Source organism: Clupea harengus, chromosome 10 (assembly GCF_900700415.2).
Source record: "Clupea harengus chromosome 10, Ch_v2.0.2, whole genome shotgun sequence".
Taxonomy (NCBI): domain Eukaryota; kingdom Metazoa; phylum Chordata; class Actinopteri; order Clupeiformes; family Clupeidae; genus Clupea; species Clupea harengus.
In genome coordinates, this window is record NC_045161.1 from 8,827,220 (window position 1) to 8,846,776 (window position 19,557).

At 46.4% G+C, this 19,557-nt stretch overlaps 1 protein-coding gene across 2 annotated transcripts; it reads left to right on the top strand.

The window, feature by feature from the left end:
• Positions 1-454: 454 nt before the first annotated feature.
• Positions 455-19,110, top strand: fam20b (FAM20B glycosaminoglycan xylosylkinase). Of its 2 annotated transcripts, XM_031575247.2 has the most exons (10): positions 455-901; positions 3,958-4,086; positions 5,837-6,111; positions 6,753-7,066; positions 10,917-11,003; positions 11,204-11,313; positions 12,968-13,139; positions 13,895-14,086; positions 15,279-15,338; positions 17,936-19,110. In XM_031575247.2, exons 3-10 carry the CDS (start codon positions 6,049-6,051, stop codon positions 18,165-18,167), a joined length of 1,230 nt encoding a protein of 409 aa, XP_031431107.1. In that variant the 5' UTR covers positions 455-901; positions 3,958-4,086; positions 5,837-6,048; the 3' UTR covers positions 18,168-19,110. The 2 variants fall into 2 exon arrangements, with proteins under 2 accessions (XP_031431107.1, XP_031431108.1); XM_031575248.2 differs by lacking the exon at positions 3,958-4,086.
• Positions 19,111-19,557: the final 447 nt, after the last annotated feature.

Consider the following 19,557-nt stretch of genomic DNA (forward strand, 5'->3'; position numbering starts at 1 on the left):
GGGCTCAGGGTAGGCTTGTAATAGATCAACATGATGCCACACAAGCTAAAAATAAACACTGCACACAGGCCTTGAAAGCAGATGGGGAAAGACAGGCTTATCATTTCGTGGAACTAGCAGGACTTTGTTCTACATGAATCTGCACTTTGTGGTTAGCCCTTTGATACTTGGGTTTGTATTTGGGGGCGCAGGTGACTAAATATTTGCTTAGAACTGAGAATATAGACTACCATATACTAACCTCATATAGGATAGAGCTCTGTAAGACATTCTAGTAGCATTTAGGTTGGGATAAGACTGCGATTCAAAAGCTTGGATGAGGCAGGCTTGATTATCTTTGGAAGCCAGTGACAGTTTAGAGTGAAGAAAAATCTTAGGTCTTAAAGGGTAAATCTGGTGCATCAGCTCCCCCCGCTGTTTTAGTTTCATTTTGAGGTCATACTGAGTAGAGTAAAGCTGCAAAACATTGAATTTCGCCTGACAGGATTACATTTTACACTTTATAGTCACTTCTTATTAGCGCCATCAAAGTTAGGTCTATATTTAACAATGCTCGATCAGATGCACGTGATAATTTATGGCTATATACAGTCAACAGATGGCTGGATGCTTGAATAATACACAGTCACACCGTCCGCATAGGCAGCGTAAACTGCATGTTTTTTTTAGTGTAGGACAGATTATGCGTTCGCTTTAAGGGGTGCGGCGACGCCGATGCTCGGTTGGCGAGGAAGTGCGTTCTGTTACACGCAGGAGGACTGTGGCAGAGGACGGTTGGAAATTATGTAGCTAGATTGTGAAACCGTAACATACAGTTACCGATCCCTGGCTTGTTACCGGAGAAACACCATCTAACACTCAAAGCTTTGTAACGGCGAAGACGTGTAGTTGGCTTGAAGAGGTGCGTAATTTGTTAATGAGCAAGCTAAAAACACCGAACCATCATGAAGTACCGTTAGCAGATAGTAACGCTAGCAGGCTAACTTGGTCTCCTCTATATAGAATAGCCAGCTAGTTGCTATTTACCATTGATTTGTTAGCCAATGTAGCCATGAGCAAGCTTGCTTCCTAATGTCATTACACATGAACGGGTTTCGTTGTTACGCATACTAGGTTGCAGTGTCAGCCATCATAGCTTACACAGCTAACGTTAACGTTACTCATTGAAGACTAGGTCAGCTTTAGTGACGCGTACAATTTCAGAATTGGCTAACTTACCTGCTAATTCCTGAGCAGCCATTGGAGACCATTACGCTAGCTACAGTCAACGCTTAACAGTTAGTGGTAACCTTACTGACTAGATAACTCAACACTGGTTATCTGGGGGCGGGGGTTTGCACAGAAATTGCTCAGACTTAGTCTTTTCTTTTGAGGTTTCCTCCTCTCTAACCGTGCAGATGGAACATGAACATAGTTGTCGATAGTTAGATAACGTTATCTAAGTTAGCTAGCTATCTAGGTGGGTAACGTTAATTTAGCCAACTGTGATTCAAACGTGCAGAGCTTGTGGTTGCAGTTGGCTAACAAGATCAGTTATCCATGGGGTGAATTCCGGATAAGTTCGTTTGTTTTGCATCTTTAGATGTCCTGCCCCGTGGCTCTGTTATCTACTAGCCAGCTGGTTATTCAATGTTAGCAGGCTATCATATCTTTGTAGCCACCTAGCGAATGTTTTTTTTTTTTTTTTTCATGTTTAGTCAACTCTAGGCCAGTTGTGTATCTCGTCAAATTAAACGGACCGGAATAATTATATCATCCCATGAACAGATCTCAAGTGCAGCGCTGCAGACGCAGTACTCTATGTTGGTACCTGACATACTGATGTGAGACGTGGATGTTGCCACAGCTTAGTGTTGGTGCTGTGCTATGAATGGGCGATTGTATGAAACCTAGACCGATCCTTTGCCTGCGTGGCTGCTACGCCGAGGGTCACAGTGACAGTCCAGTTTGAAAATAGAAAAGCAGGAACTTCAAACAGGATATAGTGACATATCAATTGGAGCGTAGACAATGAGGCACTTGCCAACGTTATGTACATGCTCTTGTTGTCTGCTTGTCACAGACGTCAAAGCGAAATACCACGTTACCACAGCCTACCCACCAGCTGTAGATTTGTGAAGGTTTTTTTTTTATTTGGCAAAGAGCTATGTTAATTAGGCGACTGGGTGGCGTTAAACGGTGAAGAAACGTCGTGTTATTAGATTGCTTATCCATTTACCTGAAGAGGTTTCCAGGGACCTCTCTGACACTCACAGTGTAATTACTGTAGGTACAGATTTTAACTTCTGTGAATAGGTGGTTGTTCGGGACTCCACGTCATACTCACGTTTGACTGGATGACACCTACTCAGGAATGTGGCCGATTCAGAGTATGAGAAGAAACCGCTCTCGGTTGCAACGTGGAGGGATGCGTGTTTTGAACCACGGTCCTTCCTGGATCACAGGGTCACGTACAGGCCAAAGCGCATGGGGCCTCTGCACTATGCACTGAAGAGAGCCATCTCTATTGATTTTTAACTGAATACTTTTCACCACACATTTTTCATTTGTGTTTTTCGTGAACATCTTGATTGAGCTTGTGAAGCGGATTCTTTCTAAAGCACGTTAAAAGCAACACATTTCAGCAATGTGCCGTGCAGTATTTATATTTCTGTCCATTTAGTGAAATGACAAGTTATTCAGAAGGGAGTATTTGATATAAATAGGCATGCAGGAAAAACACCTGTATGGGCACATTGAATAACACAGAGACCGTTTTTACCACAAATTCTAAGAAGCTATATGACATAAAAGTGTCACGCAACACCACACGCAGTAGGCTTCTCTGCAGCTTTAGTGTGGTGACCGCAAATCCCCAGTCATCCATTATTATGATGTGGCATTAGGTTCATTATGGTCTTTAGTTTCTGTGGGCAAGTCCTTGACCTTGTCACTTACCACTACCAGGCGAGCAGCGCATGGACGCACAGGCATGATCAGAAGAAGTATATTTCTATGTCTCAGCATTGTGGTGTAAAGGTCACGTTTAGATTGTCCACTTTCAGTGCAGGTCTTATGCCTGCTGTTACTTCATTAGCCTGTGTTATTTTGCGGTATGGCTGCACCGATAAGGCTCTCTCTCTCTCTTCCTGCAGTAGAAGCAGAGGAAGGAGCCTGCAGTAGATAAGGTGTAGGAAGCCAGCAGAGAGAGGAGCAGAAAAGGCCCCGGAGAAGATGTATTTTGGGTGCATTCTATTGTGTTTTTGTTTTTTTGGCCCTTGTCCATTTTCTACATTTTTTTTTTTACATGCTCTCCCGCCTCCTTGCACTGGTTAAATAATTGATGATGTGTAAGCAAGCGTGAGTGCTCAAAGTGTTAATGTCTTATGTATTGTGTTTGTTAATGCCTTATGTGTCGTGTCTGTATCTTTTTGCCAGTTGCATGCTGGTATTACGCTCTTTTTCGCTCTCCCCATCCATCCGTCCCTCCCTCCCTCTGTTTTTGTGTGTTTATTTTTATGTTGAGTGAAACGGCAGATTAGCACAGTAATCCCTCAGTAGAGATTTTTTTCTGTTTGTATTTTTTGGGGTGGGGAGAGGGGGTATTTATGTGCGTTTGGATGTGTCATAAAGCCTGCGTGTTGGTGTGTGTGTGTGTGTGTGTGTGAGTGTGCGGGCGCGTGCCATTTGCAGTGGCTCCTCTGAGATGCGCCTGGGTTAGCGGGGTTGATCCTCCCCTCTGTGTGTCCGCTTGGCTATATCCGTTCAGTATGCTGCACGCATTGTAATCTTTCTCTCGGGACCTGTGGATCTGTGAGTTCACGTGAACCGTTGTGTGTGTGTGTGTGTGTGTGTGTGTGTGTGTGTGTGTGTGTGTGTGTGTGTGTGTGTGTGTGTGTGTCGCTCAGCTTAGGCTTTTTCGGTGGAAACTACAGGGATGGGACCATAACGCTCCTTTGTCATGTTTGTGTTTTGAAGGCTGAGGGAGTGCAGGGGAGAGAACACGAAAAGTGAGAGAGAGAGAGGGGGGACCAAATCCAGCAAACAGAGAGTGCCACTGCATCAGTCATCTCCTCATCCTGCTGAAGGAGAGACAAACAGCCACAGGTACTTTTCCCCCGTGCATGGCGGAGGCGTCTGCTGTGTTTCAGTTGTGTGTGTGTGTGTGTGTGTGTGTGTGTGTGTGTGTGGCATGGACTGTTTAAGAGTGTGCATGCTGAGACTCTGGTTGCTTGCCAGGGCTGTGTGCATGGCATAATCTTTACCGTTGAAACCCGATTCGCGTATTTTTCGCTGAGGTTTTTGCGGCTCGTCATCCAGTGTGCGTGTGTATGTTGAGGTAAATTCACATTGACAGGTGGCCATCATAACTGGACCTTGCTCTCAACAGCTGCTCATTTTGCGGTGTGTGAGCAAGGACCTTGTACTCTCCCCAGCTTTGTGGTGTTGCTCATTGTGACAGTAGTGTAATCACACACACGCACACACACACAAAAACAACGGATGGGGAAAAAAAAGGATGGTGATTAACCAATAAAGGTTCAGTGTGGTCTCCACTGGTGTAAATGCTTCAAGTGAAAGGCCATTTATGAATAGATGAAGCCGCAATGATTTCCATAGTAAAAAACGGCTTTGTGTGAATTCTCAAAATGTAGAATAAGCTCCCGAGGAAGTGCCAGTGCCTAGCGTTTCGTAGGGTTCTGTGTGGATATTTGATGTACAGATTTCAGTTCTGTGGTATTGCAGGATTACTGTTTCTCCTCCTCCCATCCTCCTTATTGCGTGTGCCCGAGGTGCACATCAGTCGTCAGTCTGGGGGTTGGCTCTCTTCACTCCCTTCGCTATCCTGCTTGGCACTGCAGTGTGCTCACCTGGGGGTCCAGTGACCCTGCCAGTCTGCCTGTGTGTGTGTGTGTGTGTGTGTGTGTGTGTGTGTGTGTGTGTGTGTGTGTGTGTGTGTGTGTGTGTGTGTGTGTGTGTGTGTGTGTGTGTGTGTGTGTGTGTGTGTGTGTGTGTGTGTGTGTGTGTGTGTGTGTGTGTGTGTGTGTGTGTGTGCGTGCGTGCTGTAGTTGATTAGACTGGGCATATTTCCCCAGGCACTCTGCAGCTGAACCCAGCCTGTGATATTCTCCCCCGGGCTGTGAGGTATGATGAGGGCTGGGGGTACAAGCCGCTCTCCGACCCTACTCCGAAATAAAAAGCTATTAAACACACCAGGCTCCTTCTGACAGTCCCCATCTCCCCATCCCCTGCCAGGAATGCTTCCTTGCCTCAGAGCTGCCTGTGCTGTTACGGCGCAGAAATAAGCGTAAGCTGCTCGCTGTCGGGGTTTTGTGTTGTATTAACACAGTGGGAGTTACTGCAATGATGAATGTCCTTGAGCGGGTATCTCTTAGTGATTAAGCTTGTGAAAATGCCTCTATCGATCCTTGCCCTTTTTTTTTAAGGCTGTATCTCTCCAGGAAGACCTAGTAGCCCCCTAAAACTAATCGCCACTGTCTTGCACCTAATGTACGATAAAAAGATTTGGCAATAACACTAATTAAGCAATAAATCAGTGATACTGAGACTTAAACTCAGGCAGTAATAGGCCATCTTGTTTCTTCTCCTTCTGTCTCTCTCCCTCCCTCTCTCTGGCTTTCTTTCTTTCTTTCTGTCTGTCTCTCTTTCTGAGCCAGATTGGCTTTATTGGCATGACTGTGTATTGTTAAAGCTGAGAACAAAGCAATTATTTATACATATCTTTCTATACCAATGTATATGTATATATATATCATAGGCAAATAATAATAATGATCGTGAAAAGTAGAATAATCATAAATGTATTTCTCTCTCTCCTCTCTCTCTCTCTCTGCAGTTCTGCCCCTGGCTAGGTGCATTGGACATCAGCAGCGGGGTGCAGCAGAGCCCTTGGGGCGAGCGGGTGCAGGTGCGGTCCGGAGGCGGGCACCATGCTCAGGGCGTGAGCGCGGCGGCTGCAGTGGTGGCGGCAGTAGCAGTGGCGAGAGGAGAGGCCATCAGACGCGGCACCCTGTGGGAGGCGAGGGGGGCCACCAGGCAGCAGCGGCCATGAAGCTGAAACAGCGCGTGGTGCTCCTGTGTGCCGTGCTACTCCTGCTGGGCCTGGCCAAGGTATCGTCTCAGTAACGTGTCCTTACCGTGTCCCCTGTAGCTCTGATGCTAAATTAGGAGGCTAATGACATCCAAGTCATGGGATCAATAACCAGGGAACACATACTGATAAAAATGTATATCTGTCCTATCATTGTATAAATGTACTTGTAAACAAAGGTGAATGATCAGTCTCTGGCAGGTTCTACCTCATACCTGACGATCTTTCATTTCTACTGCAACACACAGCATAAATAATTCAGAACACAACCTTCTGATAATGCCAGACCAGTTGCAGCCATCAGTGCTGTAGCACATTTGCATTGATTCATTTGGCTGATGCTTTTATTAAAAGAAGTCATGCAGAATACCAACCAAGCTCACGTCCGTTTAAGGAGCCAACAACGTGCAAATAGTTATAGCTGGGGATGTTTCTAAATGAGGCCTCTCTTTCATTTTATAGCGCAGGCCAGGGGAAGATAAATGGAATGACTAATAAAGTTGTGATCTGACTCTTTCAAAGAGTCTTTCATGTGTTTTGTTCAAACTGCGCCATGCGTTTGGGTGCCACGCATGCCATCCCTTTTGTGTAATTGACGGGCATACACACAGTCCGCTCAGTCGATCTCTGTGTTCTATTTCACCCCTCCCCCCGGCTACAGGTGTTCCTGTTGGATGGCGGCGAGGGTTCGGCGGCCAGCCGGCGCGACCTGCGCGCCTTCCGCAAGATGGAGGCCGGCCTGGTGCTGGAGCGGAGCGCCCGGCTCACGCACACGCTGCAGTCGCCCTGGGAGGTGGCGGCGCAGTGGGTGGGGCCGCGTGAGGTCTACCCGGACGAGACGCCCGAGCTGGCGGCCGTGCTTAACGCCCTGGCCAGCGCGCGCCTGGAGAGGGCCGACGTCGGGTACAAAGGCACCCAACTCAAGGCTCTGCTGGTGCTGGACGGCGGACAGAAGGTGGTCTTCAAGCCCAAGAGGTGGGTGGGGGAGAGCGTGCGGGCGAGAGTACAGGGGAGCATGCGGGCGTGTGTGCGTGCGGGGGAGCATGCAGGCGTGTGTACGTGCGGGCGAATGTGTCAGGCAGTCTGTGTGACTCAACAGTAGAAAGCAATCTAAATTGATACGTGATGAATCTGTAGGCATGCATGTCCTCCGTGGCATACTTTGTGAAATTAGAGTGTAGAAGTGTGAAGTGTTAGGGTGAGAATACGTGACTCAGAAACGGAAACCGTAATGGCCAGAGATTCCCAGCAAAGATTCACCTACGCACGCATTTGGATCTTAACACAGAAGTTCAAGTCCAAACGTTAATGGAAGCATGTTTCAGCTTTGTAATGATGGGGGCATCATGCACAGAATGATTGCACTATTTCACACACACACACACACACACACACACACACATTTATGTGCTTTCCTTGATGTCAGATGGTGTGAGAGATTTTGTAGATTAAAGACCGTGTAGCACACTGACACCAGGAAGCCCCCCTCCCCCCGCTCTCCCTTCTCCCATCCAGTTTGCGCAGGATGTGGTGATGTTTACACGTAAACCAAAACCTGTGACCCACAGGTAGGCATTTCCACGGGTGTTCCATCTCTTCCACCGGAAACGACGGTTAAGCGGTGACATTTTCTGGACACGGTTGTGTGGGCAGTGGTTCGTACTGAAGGCACACATGACCAAGTGCTGTCCTCATTTGAATGCTTTTACATCTAGACTTCGCTCTGCGTTGTTGCAGGCCTGTTTTCCTTCCCCCGACCCTCCTCTCTCTCTCTCTCTCTCTCCCCCTCTCTCTCTCTCTCTCTCTCTCTCTCCCCTCTATTTTCTCTCTTTCTAGCTTTCATGTTGGGAATGGCAGATCCGCTCCACTCCACTCTATTGTGCTCTCCTCCATCCCCTCCATCCCCTCCCCTGAGTGTCAATTCAGCAGCGTCTGTCTGAGGCATGGGCCACTTCGAAGGCAGTCTTATCTGTCACAGGGCACTCTCTCACTCACTCACTCAGCGAACCAAACAGGCAGTCAGTCAACCCTTCCAATTCAGTGGCACTTCACTGCAAACCAGATCCCGCACCTTTCTTGGGGTGTAAAATTAGAACTGAGATTTTTATCTTGCTTTTTCTCTCTCTTCCTATCTCTTGATGGAGCAGGATGACTGCTAGCAACATGCCAGGTCTAGTCCTGAGAGAGAGAGAGAGAGAGAGAGAGAGAGAGAGAGAGAGAGAGAGAGAGAGAGAGAGAGAGAGAGAGAGAGAGAGAGAGAGAGAGAGAGAGAGAGAGAGAGAGAGAGAGAGAGAGATGACAGGTGCTGCTCTGGGCTTAAACTCGTCCAAACCTGTTTTGGGGCGCCCACTGTACTTCGTGTATATATATACTATATATACCAGAGATCACACATCGCTCCTCTATTGTCTTTTACCATCACCTCCATATTACAAACCTGAAAATGACAGACTTTGGAGATAAGAGGCCGTAGCACATTGACACTCCCCCAATGAAACTGAAAATGCCAAAAGCTCATTACTCACTACTGTCTGTCAACATCACCCCCACCAACATCCAAACCACAAAGTCATTCAAATATTCCATAGTGTTCCTTTTTTGAAACACAAACACCGGGAAGACCTCCTCCCCATCCCTTTTGGGGTGCCCATTGAACTGTGTATGTATTGTAAATGCTTAAGAGGACAGGGTCACTTCACTTCTCAGGGTTTTCTAATGTCACTCCCATATTCCAAGATATGAACAGATTTTCCTGTGAACGGCAAAGTCTCAGCCACACAAGTTTCTGAGTTACGTATGATATCCTTTCACTAAATCACTTTTTTTATTAGTTTTGACCAGGAGATATTCAATACAACCAGCAATGAGATGATGTGTACCACACATTTTGGTCGTCATGACTGAAATGAAAACTGGCATAGATATGTGAAAAGAACAAGCACTGTTTGAGGCTTACTACTTGATGACTTTCATCTATTTAGAGAACGAACAGGGATGCAACTAAGCGTTGAATCTACAAATTAATATGAACTTGCTTTTGTTTGCTTCAAGACGACGCAATCAAACACACAAACTGGTGATCACAGCTCTTTAAGTTTATTTTTAAGCACAGGGTAAAATATGTCGTGTCTAGACGGCCGACACACAGCAAGAGAGGCAGCACGTCAGCTCTTTACTCTGCAGATGTGTCTGCAGTGCTGGCAGCACAGTGTGTCAGATGTCTTATCCTGTTGTTCTTTTACTAACTGCACTTAGTGAAGCCACTCGGTGTGTTTGGTGTTCATCTGAGAACTTGAACGTGTTCGGGCAGGTGGAGGCCCTAACCATAAAAGGTCCAGGGGGCCTAGGATGATTGTGCTGAGAGTGGAGACCCTGGAAATCAGTGGAGACATCCAGCCCTGACAGCAGTCCACCCCCTGATTACGGGTCGAATCATTACGTGTCCGAAGCCATAGCGTCAACGAGCAGATAGGGCATCGGTCCTGCGAAACTCATCAGAACACGAACATGAACAAAAGGACACGGCAGCCATGAGAGGAAAACAGTAATGTCAGAACCCACCTCCTGTGGGAGATTTGCTGCTGACAGGCAGGGCCCACGCTCGCAGGGCCCACTCTCGCCACACTCGAGTGTCTGAGGGGACTGAAGAGTGGTAGAGTCTTCCTGTGGTGGGGTCCCTGGAGAGCAGTCAGAACCAGTCGCCAGTGTGGGGTGATTTCCTCCTCCGTTGGACAGACTAGGCGCTTCAGGGGCAGAGGATTGCCCCTCTATCCTTCCCTGTTCGCACAAGCACGGCTGCTTTTCTCAAGGACAGGCCACATTTGAAACGGGGCTTAAATAAGGATTAGTGTGATGGGGAGACGCGACTTGTAGGATGTAAACTCAAAGAATATTGAATGAAGTGGAAGAACATAAAGCGTCTGAGGGTGTGTGTTGTGTAGGGATCTCGATGCTTAGGACACAACTCTACAACTAGCTCTACAGAACTCTATTACTGCTATTATTCTCATCCCATGCCCCAACCATCAGGACCCCTACTAACTGGCACACAACCTCAGGAACTCCTGTTTATTCAGTCAGCTCTCCATTTTTATAGTGTCTGCACTGACCCCGTAGGCCTAAAACCTGACTACGCCGCAGGTATGTAAACTTGCTCTGGCACTACCGTCCCAAAGAACACCAAGACTACTTATCACAGGGTTGTCCCTCCTTGCATAAGGCTCTTAAAGGCCTCGGTTAGCAGTCTATCTCAATGTCACCGCAGTATACATCAGCACCACTTTCAGTTCTCTCAACTGTGTCAGGCTGAGTTGGATTGTTGTGTCACGTCACAGTGCACACAAGCAGTAGGTGACGTGAGACTGAAAGTGCTCACCCACACCCTACGGTGTGCCATTTAGGTGTGTGAATATGGTGTGATTTTAGAGGTGTGAGCAGAGCACAAAATTACCTTTTTAGATTTTTTGATGACTAATACATTTGAATGTATTAGTAATATGTTACTTTTGTGTACTTTTCATTTCATTGTACACCGCCCCTAAATTGGATTTAAGAAATTAGAAGTTTTACTTTCTGTATGGATATCATTTATTAAACAAAAAATGATTTCATCTTCACACAATTTGTACTTATTCAACCTTAAACGTGATTGAGATTACTACTCTTATAAACTTGTGAGGTTTTTAAATACGTTTTCTGTATTCACGTTAAGATAATTACTGTCAGCAGACAGGTTGGCTTTATCTCTTTTATTTAGTTTTATTTCATTTATGGCTTTTCTTGTCTCTCTCTCACCTCTCTCCATTCGTCTGTGTCTGTCTCTCAGGTACAGCAGAGATTATGTCGTAGAAGGAGAGCCTTATGCTGGCTATGATCGACATAATGCAGAAGTAGCTGCCTTTCACCTGGACAGGTAACACACGCACACACACACACACACACACACACTGCAAATCTGTATATATTTTAATCTTAATTGCCCTATTGCCCTAAAGAGGTATATTTTTGGCAACACCTCCATACGAACCAAGTTGAAACACGTAGACCTTGAACACATTTGTGTAAAGAAATTGTGCTGATGACCCAAGTAATGGTTGTGCGGTCTCCCGGTAGGATCCTAGGATTCCGAAGAGCACCCCTGGTGGTGGGGAGGTTTGTGAACCTGCGCACGGAAATCAAACCCGTGGCAACCGACCAGCTCCTCAGCACCTTCCTCATGCAAGGTCTGTCTCTCTATGTCTCCCTCTCTCTCTATCTCTCTCTCTCAACACACTGCTTTCCCCCCTCTCTCCTCCAGCCAACCCTCCTTCCACTGTGATGACTGCACACGCACATACCTTCATTCAATTATCACACTGAATGACTGCACACACACACACACACACACCTTCATTCATTGCCCTTAAAAGTGTGAGAACATAAAAGAAAGAGGGGAAACCAAAAGCCAGCTTTTACGCAATGGGATTTTCATCGCACATTTGCGGAAACTTTTGCTCCTGTTGAAAGTTATTCTTAACATAAGGTAATGATCCTGCTGCACGCATTCAAATGAACGCAGAAATGGTCGGAAGGGAACAAAATGAGCATTTCAGCAAACGCCACCATCTTACTCACTGGATTTGAACCTTATGTGGAAGCCCAAAATGGAACTGGGTGTGTCTTCATTTGGATAGCATTTCTGCCGGTGTTTCCTTTCCCTATTGTGGGATCCTGAAAGAACCAGGCTAAATCTAAGGTGTGCCACCTCTCTCATCTTCTAGCCTTTGGGCTCGTGGCCACGGTGGCAGCCTCTCAGGGCAGGTCCGCTCCACGTCTGTTCAGGGGGGAGGTGCTGTTTGCGCATGGAGGAGCCCCACCCCAGTAGATAAAGCTGAAAACAAAGATATACACACACACACACACACACACAAACACACGTAAGATGCATATGTACTTTAGCCTTCACCTTTTAGTATAGCAGGTTAATAATTAATGTCATGACACGTACACTGTACACGTTGCACAGCTGAAGTACTCCGGTAGATGTGTGTGAGAGCTAAATACACACACACACACACACACACACACACACACATATACACACACACACACACAAACACACAAACAAGTATAAAGTATGTATACACAGCAGAAGTTGTGGGCGAGAGAAACTTGCCTCTGCTGGTCTGAGTAATCCCTTACTAGCAGGGATTTTACCCTGCTCTGCATCACCAACGGTTCCCCTCTTGGTCGCAGAGTGAAGGCTGTACTCACACCCCAGGCAGAGGGGAGGCTGTACTCACACCCCAGCCAGAGGGGAGGCTGTGTGCTGGTTAAACCCACCAGGGGCACCCCTCCACTTCCGCCACTGGTGTTTTTTTCTTCTTTTTCTTTCTGTTTGTTTTTGTTCGTTCTTTTCCTCCTCTCTCTGGCTCTTTTTGCTTGTGATAAAAAACATTTATTTGTATGAAATAGACAGAGTGAAATGGCAACAGTTTGATGGGTCCTTACTTGCCTACACAGACAGACACACACACACACACACACACACACACACACACACACACACAGTTCAGCTCGACTTAAAGGAAAACTTCTGTAATTTTTGACCTTTTGATAACATATACGAGCCTGTCTGTGCCTAAAACAAGTGGTTTACTTTGATGTGCATGTATATCCGTTTTGCGGTTGCCAGTTTTAACCTTCTAACTTAATACTGAACCGATTTAATTCATTTTTGTTCCTCCTACAAATTTGGACCTAAAGAGATCTAAAAAAAAATTAAAAGTTTCCCTTTTAAGTGGCAAAAAAAATGCCTTTCTTAGAAAAAGATTATCTCTGTGTTTATCTAACGGTTTATCTCTACCTCCCTCTTCCTTTCTCTCCCACCCACCTCAGGGAACAACACGTGTTTCTATGGGAAGTGTTACTACTGCCGAGAGAGTGAGCCGGCGTGCGCGGAGGGCGAGGTGATGGAGGGCTCTGTGACCCTTTGGCTCCCAGACGTGTGGCCCCTGCAGAAGCACCGGCACCCCTGGGGCCGCACCTACCGCGAGGGCAAGCTGGCCAGGTCTCAGTTGGCCCGGGCGCTCTTCTCACAGCCACATCTGCTCACTTCTCTTGTCTATCTCGCACCATCTCTCTCTCCCTCTCTCTCTCTCTCTCTCTCTCTCTCTCTCTCTCTCTCTCTCTCTCTCTCTCTCTCTCTCTCTCTGTCTCTCTCGCTCGCTTCAATTTGTGCTTGTCGCTTCCGCTCTCGCACTTTTCGTCTCTCTTATAGGCTGTCCTATCTGCCTAGCTGCATCATCTAATTTCACGTCTTGTTCATTCTCGCTTACCGTTGCTTTCACTTTTTCATTCTCTCTTTCGCACTCTCACACACACAAACACACACACACACACTCTCTCTCTCTCTCTCTCTCTCTCTCTCTCTCTCTCTCTGTTGGCCCTGCACAATCTCCCCCATTTTGCTTCCCACTTGTGCTGTTATTAGAAGTGAGCAGAAGTGGCTCGTTAAACTCGTATGGCCCCATATATACTAGGCAATGAGGGTGCTCTGTGCATGTGCGTAGCCCTCCTTCATTTGTCTATTTTTAAACCGCTGCTGCTCATGCGTATTCAGTAATGCAGAGACAGGAGGGAGGTATAGAACACAAGGGCCTTGACTCGAGAGTCCGAGGCACAGGCTTGCACAGCACTGCCATTGTGGTGTACACCACTGCATGCTACTTTATTTAAGCGGGCAATCAGTCATTTCATTGTTGTGATTTCATGTTTGATTCTCTGTAACTGAGCACTGATGTCGTTGTGGTTTTGTTTGTCCAGGTGGGAGTATGACGAAAGCTACTGTGAAGCGGTGAAGAAGATGCCCCCGTACGATGCCGGCCCGCGGCTCCTGGACGTCATCGACACGGCCATCTTCGATTACCTGATCGGCAACGCCGACCGTCACCACTATGAGAGTTTCCAAGACGACGGCGGAGCCAGCATGCTCATTCTGCTGGACAATGCCAAGAGGTGAGAAAGAGGGCACCTGGAAGCCGAGAGGCATTTGATGTCAGCCGCCCGGTGTCTGTAAGGGCAGGTGTAAGAGATGGCAGATGGGGGAGGAAGAAGGAAGAGAAATGGCGCCTTTCCACTACGGAAAGGGAAATTAATTTGCTTCTATTTATGAAATACAACTATTTCCAATAATTTCATGACATATTTAAATGTAATTTTAATTTCTTTAACATGTAGTCGTGCGACTTTAAGCACTACTTAGAAGTAGAAGGCGTCGCTGGGCTGGCCCCGGCCTTTAATGGAAAAAGGCCAAAAGAGAGTTGGATGAAGAGATAGTGATGTAGCACAAGAGGATTAAAGGGACTGAGACAGGCAGAGTCAGAGAGGGGAGTCCGAGGGAGGAGGGGGAAGAGACAGGCAGACTCTGAGAGAGTGGAAGAGGGAGACTGACAGAGCAGGCATCCAGCTGCAGGCAAGTAGGTTGGTAACCACAACAGCAGCTCCAGCATTCTCACCCAGCTCTTAATGTCACCCAGAAGAGGAGGGTATCTGCCGCGAGGCTGCCCTCAGCTATGAGCCCCAGACCCCAGGGTGCTCTCTCTGACGCCTCTCCATCCATCCATCAGAGAGAGAGGGGGGGGGGGGGGCATAGAGAGAGGGACAGAGAGAGACAGAGAGAGAGAGAGAGAGACACAGAGACAGAGAGAGAGAGAGAGAGAGAGAGAAAGGGACAATCATATATTAACAGTGGGTGATTGTATTATTCTACCCATATTATCTCGACCACACTCTCCCATCATCTCCATCCCATAGCCTCCCTCATGCTGTTTCTCACGCATTCGCACACCCTCTCTCTCTGTCTCCCTCTTTCTCACTCTCTCTCTCTCTCTCTCACTCTCTCTCTCTCTCTGACTGTCTCTCAGACTGTCTCTCAGCACATCATCTCAATCTTTCAATCAATCATCTCTTCTTGACGCCTTCTCATTCAGGCTGCCACCCGCAGACCCTTTTTGGTCACCCGCAGTCACTCTATTATTACTACACTCCCTTTCTCTGTCATGCTCACTCTCCCTTTCTCTTCCTCTTTCTTACTTTTTGACTAGCTACCTCGGCCCACATTCTCTCTATTGAGAGGTCATGCACCCTAGTCCTGCCCAGCAGAGGTGACTCCACCTGTTTCAAATATTGTATGTGTCTGTTTTTGCAGTTTTGGAAATGCAGCTCTGGACGAAAGAAGCATTCTGGCCCCGCTGTATCAGTGTTGCATGTGAGTACGTTCTCTCTGTTGGCATGACCATGGAACGGTATTGCCAATGCATGCAATGGACATACAATACACTGCAATACACAAAAGTATTTGACACGGAGCAGTGTTAGTAATAAAACACATGTATAGTCATAAAATAAGAATAGAAAAAAAGATAATAATAATATATGTTTTTATTTAATATGTAAATGGGAAATAGTCTCAATCTTTCCATCAATCATCTATTTTTGGCTCCCTCTCTGCACACACACACACTTACTCACTTTCACAACACTGTATCTGCATGTTGAGACTTGAATGATGATCACAAGGAGTAAGTCACTAGTTCACAAAAGGACATTAGTGTTCTCCAGGACAAGGCCTCGCAAGGGTGGTTACCCAGAAAAGAGGCAAGAGAATAAAATGCATCTGAAGAAAACATTGTGAAAGCTGAATCCGTCATTCCAGGAAATATTGTATTCATTCCTGCGGCTATTCTGGTCTATTCAGTATTTCCTATCGTAAAAAAATGGAATGTAAACAGGTTGAACAGATTCTCTGAAAGATACGATTCCATTAATACAAGCAAAAATGTAATGATAAAATTCTCACTGTAGCTTACCTCCTCCACAGCAGCTAAGTGTGTCCCCATTTTTTGTTCAGATGGCCTTGTTGGATGATGGGGTTGCTTAGGTCCTCTGTGGTGTTGAGATGGTGTCAGAAATGACATTAGGGATGTGCAGATGTCATTTGTCTCATGACCACTTCTCCCTCTTATCAAGGAATGCTGCCTTTCAGCATATTCTTGTTCCTCCTTGTTGAGCAAGATGGCCAGAGCTTTCGCCCTGCCGGGAATTCCTCTAAAATACACCAAGTGTGTCTTATGGGAAAAGAGTGGGAAGGCAGAAGTGTCTGTAGATGTCTCTCTCTGGGAGTCTGGTGTGGGGGTGTGTGTGTGCTGCGTTCTATTTTTCGTCAGACTCTCTTATGACCATATCAGTCTTTGAAAGTCACCCCTCATGTATGAATGAGGGGCTGATCATAACATTCATATATATATATTATGATCACTTGAAGCCTTTAAACAGATATTCACATTTTACATGCATGTACACTCCATACGTGCGTTCTCAGCATGTTCCCTACCTGCAAATAAGTAGATATGTTAATGGGTTACTGGCCCTGCATAGGAAGGTTTAAAAGTATGACTGTATCGATCTAATGTACCTCCTGTAGGTCACCCTAGTCAAATCCCTACCAGGTTGTGGTCCCTCCAGATGTTTAAAAAATGCACCTGTTGGTTTCGGGGGAATGCCGGTAGACATCTTTGTCTTTCACAAACATGTTGCATACCTAGGGTGACCAGGTGTCCCACTTTAGGTCATACTATCTATACCATCTATAACCCGCCCGGCACAGGTCACATACTGTAGTTCCTACTCTGTTTAATAGCGATACGTCAAAAGCAACATCCTGCCTCATAGAAATGCAACATAGCCAAGCTTGTCTAAATCCCTGGCTTTCAGCCAATGGCTGAGAAGAGAGCAGTGAAGGCAGGTTTGGTCAGGAGTATAACTTGAACATGATGCCTGCTGCTTGCTTAAGGACAGTTGCTTTTGATGGGCCTGTAATGGCCCAGGCATATTGGATGTCTATCAATAAGACATGATACGTTGCAAAATTAATGTGCTTTTTGGATGACCAACAGCACTGTGCTCATCATATCTTTTATATAGCAAAAACTGTAGCTTGTATCTTTTGTGCTGTAGAATCAACTACAGGACAAAGTAAAGGCGTTTTTCAGGCTTATTCAGTTAGACAGACATTGTATCGAAGTTTTAGGTTACCTCAGCATCGGTAACATCCCAATCAAATGTACTACTCGTTCCACAATTAGTCTGTTTGGATCTGGTCACACTATACATACCATTTTAGCTGGATTTATAATGTTTGGATGTCTGAAAGATGGGAGGAAGTTGACAAAAAAGCTAGAATTTTGAACGTCCACGATATGTCAGGAGGTGTCTGATCAGGAACAGGATTTTTTGGGGGGTTTTAAGACGCATTGACATTTTAACATCAGGTGTATGGAACATGAATGTCCCAGATCTCTGTTCAGGACATGTTTCTATGGAACAAAATCAGATTCTTCCTGACACTTTCCTCTGGGTTAGCATGGGTCTAAGAGATATGTCTGAGTGTGAGAGAGAGAGGGAGGGCCGGTCACTGACAGCCTCTGCTCAGAACAGTTTAATTATCACTGTAATGAGGTATTGATGTGCCTCATGCTTAGTGCAGTGATTCCAAAGTTCCTGTCTGCTCTGTTCTCCCTTTCATGCCTATCAGCGTTATTCCATCACAGAAAGTTCTATTTTGACACGTCAGCTAAAGAACCAAAATCCCTCTGTGGTTTTCAGTAAGCACAGTAGAGGGAATTCAATAGTCGACATTCAATGGTTAAGGTTGTTATTCTGAATCACAATTTGATTTGAAACATCTCTCTCTCTCTCTCTCTCTCTCCCTCTCTCTCTCTCTCTCTCTCTCATACCACCCTTCCTGTCTCTCTCTTTCTCTCTCTCCCTTCATCTCCCTTTCTCTCCTGTCTGTCTCTCTCTCAGGGTGCGCGTGTCCACGTGGAACAGGCTGAACCTGCTGCTGGGCGGGGCCCTGAGTGCGGACATGCGCCAGGCCTCAGGGAACGACCCCATCGCCCCCGTGCTGGCCGAGCCCCACCTGGCCGCCCTGGACCGCCGCCTCGTGGCCGTCATCGCCACCGTGCGCCAGTGCATGGAGACGCAGGGCCCCGACAACACGCTCATCGAGGACCGCATGAATCTGCCGCACCCTTAGAGAGGAAGAGATGGGGAGGGGGAGGGGGAGGGAGGGTGGCAGTGGAGTAATTGTAGGACCAAAGGGAGTGAATGACTGGTGCTGGTGACCAGTGCTGACACTGCAGGGTGTGGCAGCAGACTTCCTGTGGCAGGGAGCAGGTCCCCAGGACTCCCAACATGCGGCGAATGCGAACGCTCGCCATGCTGTCTGTTACCATGGAGACCAACCACACCAGCCAGCAGACGGTCAAAACGGACAACTCGGAAACGTTTTGCTGGTGTCAGCGTGGTGCTGCTGTTGATTCTGCTCACTGTCGTTCCTCCTGTTCTCTCTCTCTCTCTCAAAATCCTTCTCACCCAAGCAGAAGCAGGTGCCAAACACTACACAGTGGGATTCTCAAGAATCGAGTCATCCCATGGCCATAACATGATACTAAGACTCAGGACGTTTGTTAAATAGAGCGGGCTGTGTGTGTGTTGTTTGTATATGTGTGTGTGAGTGCGTGTGGCAGTACATCTCAAACAGAACAAAATTCAACTTTAACCTGACCTACAGTGACCCCGGCGTGAGGACACACCAGTCATGTGGCACCAACACAAGAATCGCCAGACGTGTTAGAGAAAGTCCTCTCTCCTTGGCCATGCTCACTCAGATTGTTGTACATATACAAAAACTACTTGTTGAAAGATAATAATGACAATGATGATTTAATGCTATTATTAAAGTAAGGATTATACATGGATTATAATATTTAAAAGAAAAAGATCCCTAATTTAGCTGTGAGGTGTAAATGCTGAGCTGTATATATTGGGGTTTTACCGGTGGGTTGTATGGCAGGTGAGTATGCTACTGATGTTTTGTGGAGGGGTGGGTGGTGCGGAATGAGGCAAGGGACGATTTGAGAGACATAAGGGCTGGACAGACCTTTTCATCATTCACAAATAAAAATATTTAAATATTATGTTGTATTTTGTCCATCACAACAGTTGTGACTCTCTGCACTTACGAGTAGCTTGTGGATTAATGACTATTCAGAGGATATATATATATATATATACACACACACACACACACACGGTCTATGGATTGGTCTATTTCTGCACCCACTAGAGGGAGCTTACCTTCACATCTGGTGATGGGCGATCTTGGTGTTGTTTTTTATTCCACGTCCAAATGCAACGTGTTAATTCAATTCAATTGTATTCATATAGCGCAAAAACAATAAAATTGTCTGAAGGTGTTTTACAGAGCCCAGGGCCTAGAGCAAGCCCAATGGCGACATGAGCAAGAAAAAGAAGAAAAAAAACTAGAGCAGAACCTCGGCTCATAAAGGGGGTGGGGGGACATATTGCAGGTAAATGACCATTCGCAGGTAACATGTTTAGCTTCTGTATCGCTCTCTATAAAC

Excerpts from the sequence above, each read along its gene's own strand:
- fam20b (XM_031575247.2), top strand. The coding sequence starts at position 6,049 with ATGAAGCTGAAACAGCGCGTGGTGCTCCTGTGTGCCGTGCTACTCCTG. Across the intron at positions 13,140-13,894 it reads CGCGAGGGCAAGCTGGCCAG|GTGGGAGTATGACGAAAGCT; the intron begins GTCTCAGTTGGC and ends TTGTTTGTCCAG. Across the intron at positions 14,087-15,278 it reads CTGCTGGACAATGCCAAGAG|TTTTGGAAATGCAGCTCTGG; the intron begins GTGAGAAAGAGG and ends CTGTTTTTGCAG.